The sequence below is a fragment of the Pan troglodytes genome, chromosome 12 (genome assembly GCF_028858775.2).
Source record: "Pan troglodytes isolate AG18354 chromosome 12, NHGRI_mPanTro3-v2.0_pri, whole genome shotgun sequence".
Taxonomy (NCBI): domain Eukaryota; kingdom Metazoa; phylum Chordata; class Mammalia; order Primates; family Hominidae; genus Pan; species Pan troglodytes.
This window is the reverse complement of record NC_072410.2, coordinates 115,821,760-115,835,740: the sequence shown is the minus strand read 5'-3', so window position 1 is coordinate 115,835,740 and position 13,981 is coordinate 115,821,760. Positions and strand designations below refer to the sequence as shown.

At 48.2% G+C, this 13,981-nt stretch overlaps 1 protein-coding gene across 32 annotated transcripts in view; it reads left to right on the top strand.

Moving 5' to 3' along the window:
* The window catches only part of RNF144A (ring finger protein 144A), a 344,436-nt gene that overhangs the window by 111,661 nt on the left and 218,794 nt on the right, over positions 1-13,981 (top strand). For 12 of the 32 annotated variants that reach the window (XM_063789347.1, XM_009441969.5, XM_063789342.1 and 9 more), the window contains one exon: positions 8,871-13,338. The exons of the other annotated variants lie outside the window; for them this stretch is intronic. In XM_063789347.1, coding sequence (XP_063645417.1) covers positions 8,871-9,002 — 132 coding nt within the window. In that variant the 3' untranslated portion in view covers positions 9,003-13,338. Of the gene's footprint in view, positions 1-8,870; positions 13,339-13,981 lie in introns of those variants that run through there. 32 annotated transcript variants of the gene reach the window in all.

The following is a 13,981-nucleotide window of genomic DNA, read 5'->3' as shown; positions in this document are numbered from 1 at the left end:
TCCTTCAGGAGAGCCTCTGAGGCACATGTGTCAGCCTCATCTAAAAGATGGAGAAACTCAGTCTCAAGGCAGTTGCCAGGATGAGGGAAAGGTCCACCTACAGCGGCACTTCCTGGACAATCTTAAATGCCGACCACGTGGCAGAGCGTGTGGGCGTCCACAGCAGGGGATAAGACACGCCTCCCATCAGAGAGCAGATGCTGAGCATTCTTGGCCTCGCGGGCCGTAGGCCTCTGCTGCACCTGTCAACTCCACCTGGCAGCACAGAAGCTGCCGACGGTACGTCAGTGAGTTACCTTGGCCGTGTTTCAGTGAAACTGTTTACGCAGGCAGGTGGAAGTGACTGTGGTGATGGTTGCGTAACTCTGTGAACACACTGGAAACCATTGAATGTGTGTACTTGATCTGAATTGCGTGGCACAGGAATTATGTCCCAATAAAGCTGTATGGATAAACAGAACAGAACAGATGATGAAGGCAGATTTGGCCCCCGGGCCATGGCGTACTGCCCTCTGGTCTAGAGAGTTGGTTTGAGCTCCTCTGACTGTTCTCTTTGCACGTGGCCCGGCACGGCTCGAATCCACGCCCCTTGCAGCTCTGCTGGAATCCACGCCCCTTGCAGCTCTGCTGGAATCCACGCCCCTTGCAGCTCTGCTCGCATCCGCGCCCCTTGCAGCTCTGCTGGAATCCGCGCCCCTTGCAGCTCTGCTGGAATCCGCGCCCCTTGCAGCTCTGCTGGAATCCGCGCCCCTTGCAGCTCTGCTGGAATCCGCGCCCCTTGCAGCTCTGCTGGAATCCGCGCCCCTTGCAGCTCTGCTGGAATCCGCGCCCCTTGCAGCTCTGCTGGAATCCGCGCCCCTTGCAGCTCTGCTGGAATCCGCGCCCCTTGCAGCTCTGCTGGAATCCGCGCCCCTTGCAGCTCTGCTGGAATCCGCGCCCCTTGCAGCTCTGCTGGAATCCGCGCCCCTTGCAGCTCTGCTCGCATCCACGCCCCTTGCAGCTCTGCTCGCATCCGCGCCCCTTGCAGCTCTGCTGGAATCCACGCCCCTTGCAGCTCTGCTCGCATCCGCGCCCCTTGCAGCTCTGCTCGAATCCGCGCCCCTTGCAGCTCTGCTCGAATCCGCGCCCCTTGCAGCTCTGCTCGAATCCGCGCCCCTTGCAGCTCTGCTCGAATCCGCGCCCCTTGCAGCTCTGCTCGAATCCGCGCCCCTTGCAGCTCTGCTCGAATCCGCGCCCCTTGCAGCTCTGCTCGAATCCGCGCCCCTTGCAGCTCTGCTCTGGCTGCTGTGACAAAGCGCTGCAGACTGGGTGGCTCAGAACAGCAGAAACGTATTGGCTCAGTCCTGGAGCTCAGAATTCTGAAATCGAGGTGTCAGCAGGGCCCTGCCTGCTCTGAAACCTGCAGGAGAGTCCCTCCGGCCTTGTCCAGCTTCTGTGGTTCGCCAGCCATCTGCGGCATTCCTGGACAGATCGATGCGTCACTGCAATCCTCCGTCTTCCTCCGGCTGCCTCTTCCCTGTGCGTCTCCACCTCGTCTTCCATCATTGTCCAAATCCCCCCTTTCTATCAGGATATCAGTGGTATGGTATCGAGGCCCACGCTAATCACCTCATGGTAACTTGATTGCATCTGCAGAGACCCTGTTTCCAAAGAAGGTCACATTCTGAGATACTAGAGGGCTAGAACTTCAATATATTGTTTTGTGAGGACACGATTCAACCCATAACAACACCTACACCCCCCTTCCTACGCAGCATAGAAACTGCCAGGAGGCTGCATTCCTCTTCTGTACTTGGTTTTCCCTGGGCTGTAGGTAGGGGGTGACTGGGTGCTGACTCGGGGGGCCCGGCATTTGCACAGCCACCATGTGAGTGGATGCTGTTGTGTGCACCTTGGCAGAAACTGAGTCACAGCTTGGTGAGAACTCGGAAACCATTGCCCAACTCTGGCAGTTTCCCTGTAGAGAAGGTGAGTTCTGGGTGAGAGCAGGTGCTTTCCACAGGGACTCTGGCTGGCTGTTGCTGGGTGCCAAGCCTCCCACATACTCAGGCTTACCATCCTCACATGTATTTTGCTCTGGAATCTGTGGTGTGAACAGGGCTCAGCCAAGCCAGCCCACGTGCGGCCCACGTGGCATCAGCCGGGGCAGCTCTGAAGCCGGGCAGGAGCCCCTGCAGGCCCGTGCCCCATGCTTCTGGTGCTTGATCTGGCTGCTGGCTTGGGCCTCAGCTGGGGCTGGCAGTCAGATATCCTCACGCCATCGTGCCCTGGAGCTGCGAAAGGCCCACTGCTGTGGGAACCTGGGAGAGCCTGAGCACGGGTCTTGGCAGCCGCATCTTCCCTGCTCCTCCAGGCTCACTCTGAACTTTGGCCTGCAGCGCCCGTGCTTTCCCTGCCTCTCTCCTTTGCCCTGGCTGTTGCTGCCAGCTTGGTCTTCATCACTCTCTTCCTCTACTTCTCCTGTTCCTGCCTAGCTCTGCACATCCACATTCTAACCCTCTCTGTGGCCCAATCCAGGTGTGACCTCCTCCGTGAAGTCTCTTGTGTGTGACTGTCATCCAAGAAGAGCCCTCCCTGCCATGTGGCCCCACCCCACTCTGGTCATAGCCCAGTGCTCATCTGCGTCTTATCTCTTAGGATACAGGAAAGTGCTCTTGGGAGCAGGGACCTGTTTTGCTCATCTTTGTAACCTCTTTGGCACTGGTCCTGTGCCTGGGGCACAGTTATCTTTGGAAGTAGTGCACGGGCAAAATCGCGAATGACCCGTTTGGCCGTGGGTGTTGACTCGCAGCCCTCTCCACAGGGCCGATGGTCCTCGTGCCTTCAGCAGCTTTCTACACGTCAGGAACTTCACAGGGGCCGGGCAGGGAGCAAAGGGTTGCTGTGTCCCCGTCCCAGGAGCCAGGAGAGCTGCTTTATTTTCTGGTTCTGCTCCTGGTGAGGAGAAGGTGGAAGTGGATGACTTGGAGCTTGTTGGTCCCCATTCAAAGACAGGAAGAACTGTTTTTGTTTCTCCTAGGGAGGGACAGGAGTAACACCACCTCTCTAATGACACCTAATAGTTCTTCCTTTCTTTGAAGGCAGAAGTTGCAGTGATCCAAGATCGTGCCACTGCACTCCAGCCTGGGCGACAGAGCAAGACTCTGTCTCAAAAAAAAAAAAAACAAAGTTATAGTTCACAAAAGTGCGGTGGGACTTGGAGCGATAGTGTTTGGGGAAACAGAGCAGCCAGGAGTGTCAAGCTGCAGCAAGCGACAGCGTGCAGCCGTTTGAGTGGACGCCCACCCTCCTTAGGAGCCCCACCTTTGCTCGGACTCATCTCTGTCTGCCTTTTGGAAACGAGTCCGTGTAAAGAGCTCGCTTCTGCCACCTCCTGCCTAGTTTTCAGGCTTCCAGCATCTCCCCTGCCCTGTCCTTCCTCCGGGCTGCTACGGCACTGAGTGTGCTCCCAAGTGCAGTGCTGTGAAGGACACCCGGTAGCACCAGGTGCCTTTGTGGCACGTGCACCTGCCAGGCTGTGGGAAACTCATAAGATCGCAAGGCAGGGTGAGACATTAGAAGCCAAGAATTATTTCTTGATAATTCAGCAACCTGGAATATTCAAGAAAAATAGTATGAAATGAGTGGCACCTAAATCAGACCATAAAAGTCCTAAATACTGGATGTTGCAGAAAGTGCTTTGAAGGAGGAGAGGACAGTGTGAGTGGAGGCACAGAATGGGACACTGCGGGGCCGGCTGGGGAGCCTTCGGGAGTGCAGCTGTTGGGAAGTTAGGGGCAGAGTCGTGATTGGACTTGGAGAGGGTGTGGTGTCATGCTGTAGACTTAAGTCTGTATGGCACTAGGGAGCCAGAGAAGGTTTTAGAGCAGCAGAATAAAATGCTCAGACACGGCATAACCTGAAGACTTCTGCTGAGCCTCTTGGTCCTCCACATTTGGCCTCCCTTGTCATCTTCATCTCTGCAAAGCAGAATCTGCCAGCCTTGTGGCCTCAGAGGAGCCCGCTCAGGATGGCCTGCTGTTCTGCCTTCTCCACTCCTGTGTCTCTCTCTTGCCCTGTTTTGTTCCTTCTCCCTGTCAAGCTATATCCCTCCCATCCATTTTTAAGGCTTTGCTCCAGCTCCTGCTTCTCCCGTTACGTGTTTCTAAACAGCCCAGGCCACAGCACGTGCTGAGCAGCGTCTTTGGAATCTTACTTGACTGTAGCCCACAGGGAGACATGTACCAGCATAGTACCTTGTAACCCATAAAACATCCCTGTGCACACCCACATCGACATAACTTACCCACTCTGTGCTCTTGCATTTTCTGTTCTTCTCTGTTTACTAAAGTCCTCATCTTGACCCACCAAATTGCTTTCCCATCCTACAAATGGGTCAGCTGGGCCACCCTCTGTCACTGACCCTGCTGTGGGTTAGAACTTCTTGCCCGAGTCAGGTTTCATTGGCTCCCTGGGGACACATTTCTCTGTCACTAGGGGCTTGCTCCACTCAAACCTCAGGAGCACTCAGAACATGCCCTGAATTCAGTGTCCTTTGATTCCCAACTTTCAGGGTCACTTTGAAAGGTTCCTTCTCCCCAGTTCTTCCTCCTTTAGATGTGAAGCTCAGTAAGATTATTCTAAGAGATTTGGGGGAATTCCAACGTGTCTCTTTGAGATTGCAGGCTGCTTTCATTATTTTTTAAGGGAGCAGAGGTTTTATATGCCACTTGCATCTTACCTGGCACTCTTGTCAAACGGAAAACAGTGCTGTAAAGGAAGAATTGTCTTTGTTGCATAAAGTTATTGTACAGTTTGTTTCATCCCAAGTGATACATTTTTTATTCAGTATAGCAGAGTCTCCTGTTGAAGTAAATGAGCATGAAAACCAGCAGAGTGGCCGCAAATGCAAGACCGCAGGGTGGGCAGATGTCTCACGTGGGACTGACTGTGCGGTTGCTGGAGTGAGTGTGGGTGCTGTGAGCCGCACCTGTGCCCTGTCCATCTGCCCTCCTGTGCATTCGCTGTGCACACGATTGCATGAAGTGCTTGCCGGCCTTTTTCCAGCGCTATCCCAGAAATCAGCCATCCTGTGGAGGAGCATTTCATTTTCACTAGAGTAACCTTACTTCCTTAGGACATCAGCATCTGACAAGGGAGAATCTTACCCAAAACCAGCTCTTCCTTCTCTTCTGAGAAGTGAAAGGAAACTTTCTTTACCCCAGTCCATCTTTGATAAAGAGCTCATTTTTAGCCAAAGGATGGTATTTACAAAAGCCAGCTGATTACTGATCTTCTGTATTCACATGCATCCGTGGAGGGGTGCACAGTGATAGTTTCAGAGACTGAGCCGAAGGACCAGGTGTTCCTTCCAGAAATGCTTATGTCCTGGAAGCCACATGCGGTGACTGTTCTAAGGGTATTTCTCACTGAGATCAGTGAAATAGGCACGATCTATCTCTTGTACTTACACCAGGATGCTAAGCTCTGTCTGTTTTAAACAAATATTGGACCTCTGGAATAGCTTTTTGGGTATAGATTTTGCGTCTGTGAAATGAGAAAATTAGACTGGATTATAATCCAGGGATCAAATATGATACTGTGATTCTGAACTTGTCTGTGCCACCTTCAGTTACCTAGTTTCAGTGAATTAATAGTGTTCCATTCACCTTACCAGATCTCAGATTTTGGCTTAGTTTTCCAAGCCCTTGAATGTGGTTTGTATAAGAATTCTGTGGAGGCAGCCATTCAGAACCTTGTCAGTTTCTTTTCAACTGGCTCGTCCCATGAACCTGGGTCGGACATTTATTATGAGAGGTGCCGGGCTGTGCATGGGAACTTAGAATGGTTTGCAGAAAGAGTGTTCTGGCTTTAAGTAGCATACATCTAAGAAACTTCATGGGAAGGGGTAACTGTTCCTTTAAATCTTAGGGTTTGCCAGTACGAACGAAGCTGTGCTGTACAGATTCTCTCTGGAGCCTGAAACTGTTTACCCATCCCTCTGCCTTCTGTGATCAAGTATCTGACACACATCCACAGCACACACACACAGTGGTTCTTTTTGCTTTGTGATATTTGCTTCCTGTCTCATTTTTTACTGCTGGCTGCGTAATTGGCAATACCTGCATCTGCCTGTCACCAATTGGCAATACGTTGGGTAACCCAACTTCTCAAACAGCAGGCAAATTTAGAGACGAGGCAGACTGAGTGAAAAGCAAAGATGGTGTGTGATTGGCTAAGAATGTGATCATTTGGTCCAGGATTTTGGCATTATTCTGACTGCAAAGAATGTGTGGCTCTTTCAAGACTGACAGTTGTGTGCCAGATAGTCGAGGTTGCTCAAAATTTCCCTTCAAATAGGGTGGAGCTTACTGCATGTTTTATGCATTCTGCATATCAGCGTGCACATGATTTCAGTAAAGCACAACCTGAATTCACACTGGGTAGTTCCGTCGTTGATACGTTGTTCAGACAAATGAACGTAGCCAGCTGGGCAGCAGGCATGGATTCCCAGCATTAGCACAATCTAATGTATAAATGCAATGTGGCATAATTTATTAAATGCAATCTAATTTATACACGTATGCACGTACGTGTGCATGTGTTGGTGTTGATTTTCAGGAGAAATCTCAGTCGAGGTATACTTTGTTGCACACATCTGGGATGCTTTAGTAGAGTCTCATATTTTAGGGCTGATAATGGCCCATAAAGATCTTTTACTTCATTTGTTTATTTTATAGATGAGAAAACAGACCCAGGGAGAAGTGAAGGCTGAGTTGGAATGAGAACCATGTGCTGGTGCTTGCATTTATGGGCCACACCGAACACTAGGTGGCGGTCTAGCCCTGTCCTCGCTCTCATTTCTGCAGGCTGCCTGCCTGGGTTGGGACTCTGCGAATGGCGAGGCCGGCTGGAAAGCAGGCTCTGTGCCTCTTTGACCAGCCATGCCGCCTGACTCAGATGATGGCATGTCTGCATTTGAGGCTTATTTCTTTTGGCCTTTACTCATAACTAGGGATAAACATGTTTTCAAGCAAAAATCAAAATACGTAACAGTCAGTATTGGGCTTTAGACTCCAGGAAGGACAGGGGGCCAGGTCATTCTCTGATGCACCATGCCTGTGTCTTTTCTGTTTTCTCGTCGGAAATGCACTATTCCAGTCTTTCTTCTGTAGTAACAACCTGCTTGTCTCCATTATCTCAGCCACCTGCCATTGGAAACCCTCCTTTCCCCTAGCAAATGGTGTCTGTCACTCACATGGCAGGGGTGTGTGGGGCTGCACCCCTGGAACCTGATGGCAGTTTCTGTAGAATGTCTTGTTATCAGTTGATTAGATCTTGGTCTTTTTCTGCCAGACAGGGTGTTCCTCGAGGGCCAAGATGTATGCACCTCTGTATTTGCAGCGTCAAGTGCAGTGTCTGGGTCAGGGTGGCTGCTGAGAGGAAACTTGTTAGTTAATAGGATATATAGATGTATGGATGTTTGGGTGTTTAGATGGAAAAGGGTGGAGAGAGAGAAGGAAGGGAAAGGAAGAGGTGGAGAGAGAGAAGGAAGGGAAAGGAAGAGGTGGAAAAGAAGAATGAGGGAAAAATGAAGGGAAGAATGTATAGTCAGTGGATGGATATATAGTGGGCAGATGAGTGGGTGGGTGGGCAGATGGTGGGTATATGAATGGAAGGGTATAGACTGGTAAATTGATGGGCAGATGGATGATGGTTAGATGGATAGATGGGTGGATGGATGGGTGGATGGGTGGATAGGTGGATGAATAAAGAGATGGGTGGGTGAGTGAGTGGATGGGTGAATGGGTGGATGGATGCATGGATGATGGATGGATGGATAGATGGATGAGAGTGGATGGATAGATGGATGATGGTTAGATGGATAGATGGGTGGATGATGGCTAGGTATTGATGGGTGGGTGGATGGTTGGATGGATGGGTAAATGGATGGGTGGATGAGTAGATAGATGAATGGGTAGGTGGATGGATGGGTAGAGAGATGTATGTTGGTTAATGGATGAATGGGTAGATGATGGTTAGATGGGTAGATGGATGGATGGATAGATGGATGGGTAGGTGGATGGATGGATAGAGAGATGTATGTTGGTTAATGGATGAATGGGTAGATGATGGTTAGATGGGTAGATGGATGGATGGATAGATGGATGGGTAGGTGGATGGATGGATAGAGAGATGTATGATGGTTAATGGATGAATGGGTAGATGATGACTAGATGGGTAGATGGATGGATGGATAGATGGATGGTTGGGTGGATGGATGGATGGAGAGATGGATGATGGTTAATGGATGAATGGGTAGATGATGACTAGATGGGTAGATGGATGGATGGATAGATGGATGGGTAGGTGGATGGATGGATAGAGAGATGGATGATGGTTAATGGATGAATGGGTAGATGATGGTTAGATGGGTAGATGGATGGATGGATAGATGAATGGGTAGGTGGATGGATGGATAGAGAGATGTATGTTGGTTAATGGATGAATGGGTAGATGATGGTTAAATGGGTAGATGGATGGATGGATAGATGGATGGGTAGGTGGATGGATGGATAGAGAGATGGATGATGGTTAATGGATGAATGGGTAGATGATGGTTAGATGGGTAGATGGATGGATGGATAGATGGATGGGTAGGTGGATGGATGGATAGAGAGATATATGATGGTTAATGGATGAATGAGTAGATGATGACTAGATGGGTAGATGGATGGATGGATAGATGGATGGTTGGATGGATGGATAGATGGATGGTTGGGTGGATGGATAGATGGATGGATGGGTAGCTGGTTGTGTGGTTTACACTTTAGCTCTGGAACCTACAGACCAGCCCTCCTTACCTCTACCCCTTTGTTTCTTTCTTCCAGGTTGTGGGCATTTTTGCAGGATTTGGGCTGCTGCTCTTGGTGGCCTCACCTTTCCTACTCCTGGCCACTCCCTTTGTACTTTGCTGCAAGTGCAAGTGCAGTAAAGGTGATGACGACCCGTTACCCACCTAGAGGAAGCGCGATGCTGGAACACATCCCTGCCTCCGGGAAGTGTGGCTCTCCCCCAACCCTCCCCACCGTCCCCCCTTCACTAAACATCTTTCTTGCCTTATGTGCCCCATTGAGCTTCACAGTGTCAGGCTGGACGCCGTGATTTCAGGGACCTATGTCACAACGTTCGCTGAGGCCCCAGGTGTGGTGGGGAGGGGAGGCAGGTGTGGGTAGCGCACATCCCCACAGATCAATCTCTGCAGATGACAGGGAGGTGCTGTGAGAAGTGCACCAGGCAGCTTTCTCTCTGTGGTAGACTAGGCATGTCTGGGGATGGCCTAAGAGACTTTCTGCTCCTCGGCTTCTAGATGGCACCATGTTGTCAGAGAAGTCTTTTAAGGACTGCCACTCTCTTCAGACAGAATCTGATTATTCCAGCTTGAGAGAAGCACTCTGTTTATGACAACTGTTTTTATTACTAATGGCATTTAGTAAAATCCTTTTTAGAAGGTATTTTTTTTCCAACTGAGTAGTGAAAATCAACAAGGTGCATATAAACCATCCTATGCCTTTCTTGAAATGTGCATTTTAAGAAGTGATAGTTAAACGACTTTTCAGGAGATTTAGAAAGCCTTATGCACTCTTTGTGTTTTTCTTGAAACTTGCTGTAATAACTTTTTGAACGCTGTAAGCTGTGTACTGTTATAAATGTGCTTCCTATATTGTTGCATTTCCTTGATAATATTGACGTGTTTAAAGGAACATCTCATCTCCATTAGATTTGCCTTTTGTTGTTTTCTCTCTTTGGTGATTCAGCTCAGCTCATGGGCCTCATCCCTTCTCTCCCAGGTAGCAGAAAATGCTTTTTATTGTATTCAATCCCACTGCTTTGCTCAGCAATGGTTCTCCTCCGAATTGCTGCCATCTGGCCTCTGGCCTCAGTCTTCAGATAGACAGTAAGAAGAAAGCAGCCTCATTGATCCGCAGACGTAGGGGCTTCTTGGCAGAGGCTGGGGGACTCTGGGGGCTAGGGAAGAGCCTGCCAGATTTTCACATTTTTAAAATGTTCTAGTCATTTTGAGAAATCATATATCTTACACAGTTCCAAGTCCTGTTGCTAACCATTTTGCTCTTGTTGGGGAAAAGAACCTCCCATTTCACTTCGTTTTAACGTGGGGATTTTACCACTTGATCTTTTACGGGGCTGTCTGTGACCATTTCCATGGCAGCAGGATGCAGGGATTAATAAGGACACACACACATTACTCCACCAATTGACTTTGAAAAGTGGAGAAAGTGTATTCTTTAAAGAGAATTTACTTCTAAAAGCCACAGGTGCTTTTACAAAGCAAACTGCATTGAATTTAAAACTTCTAAAAATAACAGGCAAATATTGTAGATATATTACAGTGGGATTTTAAAAATCTTGTTAAACATTCTATAAAGAAGTAAAACAAAATCCTTTTATCTCAGTTATTTGCCCATCACAAGCACATTTTTAAAATGTTGCTTTGTGTGTGTTTGACTTCTGCATTTGAGTATCAGTCTCAGGTCCTAGTTTACTTTCCCTGGTTGGAAATTTATTTCTTATTTCCTAACATTGAATTCGTTAGAAGAAACAGCGTCACCTCACTCTTCACCTGTCATGTTGATTTTCCTTATGAACCCGAAGCCATTTAGAAAATCCCTGTGTGTCAAAATTACATTCAAAAAGCTCTCCTTGTAATTGCAAGTTTAGTAACTCAGTAAGAACATGCCTGCGACTCCCTTTCTGGATGGAACCTGGGCTGTGGCTCTCTGTCGTTTGTGGTGCTGTGATGGTGTCTACTGTTAGAATAGCTTTTCTGGAGGTGAGTGGCAACTCCACGCGGAGTCATTGGCTGGGCTTGAGCCCTCAGCCTGTGATATGTGGATGCAGCTGTCCAGCCACTGCCCTTTAACATGCCCAGCACACATGGGAGGCCTGTGGCCCTGTGTCCAGTGGCCCACAGGACACGCCTCCACCACATGCTCATCCTTCCTGCCTGAAATTGCTGCTGCCCATCGCATGAGCCCACACAGTAGCACCCCCGTCCTTAGGATGAGAGTCAGAGCCTTTGGAAAGGCTGCATCCCCAGGGCTAGAGCTCAGATGACCTTATTTCTAGAGGGACAGGCTGTTCTGTTGGAAGAGTCTCTGGCCCAGTCATGCACATCTGTAGCCCCAGCCATCCTTGTGCCTTCACCTCTGATGTGTTTCACAAGCACGTAGTTCAACCCAGATAGGGACCACAGAGATTCTGGGGCCAGCCAGGGGCAGTCAAATTAGCACCTACTGGCTCTGACTTTTTGTATGAAGCATGCCTCAGTTTCCTCATTTTGATCTAGATATAAAATTAAAATTGTCCATTTCCTATATAAATACCAGCAAGATCACTCTGAGATACATAAACTCGCATTTCCTTCTGTTTTAGTAAGGAGTGCCAGACTTATCTTTGATGGGAATACAGTATGAACCCTGCTTGATGTAAAACGGAAATAGCACACAGGCAGATGGCCCTAGGTTTGGACTTTGATCTTGCCATCATTCCCCAGTAAAACCTGGGGAGTTCTGCATTGAGTGGACGGACTTATTCCTGTGAAGCGGCATAATTTGTCTCCATTGAAAAATGGCATTCACTCTTACAGATGGTGTTCACTGCAAGCCCCAGAAGCACATGGCATGTGTTCACTAAGAGGCCTTTAATCCTGGGGAGTAAGGGGCGAAGGCCCTTAGACAACCATGGCTGCTGCACTGCCGCCCAGGGTGAGTGGCCAGTGAGGACTGGCCTTAGCCCAGTGGACCTGTGGCTTCTCTGAGGCCCTTGAGTAACTGACCACATTTGGAGGTTTTGCTGGAAATGCCTGACCTCTCGGTCTGGCTCTGCTGTGTAGTCCATAGCCTAGCCAGATGAGCTTGCAGCCTCACAGGAGGTCAGCACCTTGCAAAGATGCAGTCACCATAGATGTCCACGTAGCAGAGACTGACTTAGGATCTGAGATAAAGCATCAGATTGCAGGAATAACTGTCCAAATTAGTTCTTCCTCCTCAACTCACAGGAGTAGCTGTGGACAGAGGAACCAACATCTGCCACCTCTGGCATTTTCTTTCTTTCTTTTTCTTTTTGAGATGGAGTTTCGCTTTTGTCCCCCAAGCTGGAGTACAATGACAGGATCTCGGCTCACTGCAAGCTCTGCCTCCCGGGTTCAAAAGCGATTCTCCTGCCTCAGCCTCCCAAGTAGCTGGGATTACAGGCACCCACCACCTCACCCAGCTAATTTTTGTATTTTCAGTAGAGACGGGGTTTCACCATGTTGGCCAGGCTAGTCTCAAAACTCCTGACCTCAGGTGATCTGCCCACCTCGGCTTCCCAAAGTGCTGGAATTACAGGCCTGAGCCACCCCACCCGGCCTATTTTCTTAAAGGGGAACAAATGATCTTGACAACATATTATTCCATAAAACCAGTTTAGGGCACAGGCCAGTTCCTGATTAGAACACAGGACCTGTGGGAGGGACTATCAGAGATGCAAAAATTACTTCAAGATGAGTTTATTGTTTTCATTTGTATTGCAAAAGTTAGAAGTCATTTTACAAATTAAAAAAACATTTTTTTCTTGGTAGTCTTTAAAAATTAGGGGATTGAAAGGATCCAGGATGGGCTTTGTGTGTGTGTCTCAGATTCTCATTTATTAGTGAGCACACCTGTGTATATATAAAAATCACAAGGAGATCATCAAGGGAAAACATTTTGCATGTGTAAAGCTTCATGAAGTTCTCTTTAAAAAATACCAAAGCTTGTTTATTTCTGATAATTAACCTAAGCCCTTATGAAAATAAACAAAATGAAGGGATTATGACAGGTATTACCAAAAACACCAAAAGGAACAAAGGGGCCTGCATTAAAACCTAATTGCTAATGCTTCACAACTAGGAGAGCATGCCGTCTTGATGTTTAAAAAACCCAGGGTCTCCACCCTTCCTTTGATTTGTGCAATTCTGTCTTCCACAGTTCCGGAGCCTTCAGTGAGGGGTAGCTACATGCCCCATGCCTGCCCTTTCTTTCCTTCTTTGCTCACTTTACTATGGGTGTATTTTAATCTTGTATAAAAATATGCATGAATGAGTCATGCACATGTATACGTTATGTATTTGACAAGTGGTGGTAAAACAAAATCAAAACAGATTTGATTTGTGTTTTTGAAATGTCAGTACATTTTGTGCCACTAACACTGTGATGTATAAAAGAGCTGTTTGAATGCCTTTTAATGTTGTGTTTTGTACTCTGGAATCATATGGAAAAAGTTTGATTTGTAATTTCAATACATATTTTAAATGTATTGTGTCTTACGTAATTTGTCCCCCCCTTTAGCAGGGATTCCTTTTTAAAGCTATTTTGGCTGGAATACAGGTGACTTTTGTAAACCCCGCGTGGCTCCGTCTTTTGTAGATGCTTATCTGACTACTGGCCTGAAGATGGAAAATATTCTATCTTCAGTCTTCAATATTTAATCTATTGAAGATTGAAAATATTCAATGTGGGAACTGGGGGTGGAGGGAGAAAGGGTGAGGCAGGGGAGGGATCTTATATCACTGGGAAAACAGCTCTTGTATCCTGAGATTTTCTGTTTTAGGAATGTTCTCAACTCCTAGATGCCAAAATTACTTGGTTTGTTGGGTGTATCAACCCGTCCAGCCATTCCTGGCTCCCTCTTGTGGTGCCAAACCGGTACTGCAGCATCAGGAAGCATCTCATCCCCACTCAGGGCGCTCTGCTTCCATCCGCAAAGACAAGTTCCTTACAGACCTGTCACATTTTATGAGTTGCAGCATGAAAATCAGGAGGCATCCTTTTTCTGCTGGGGGTGGGGAGAAAGTGGAATAAATATGGATCCTTCTCATTTCGTAGGAGAGAGAATAATGAGCTGAAGATGTGGTGGTTCACCTTGATTTTCATTCACCTCACTCCAGCTTGGAGGAGAA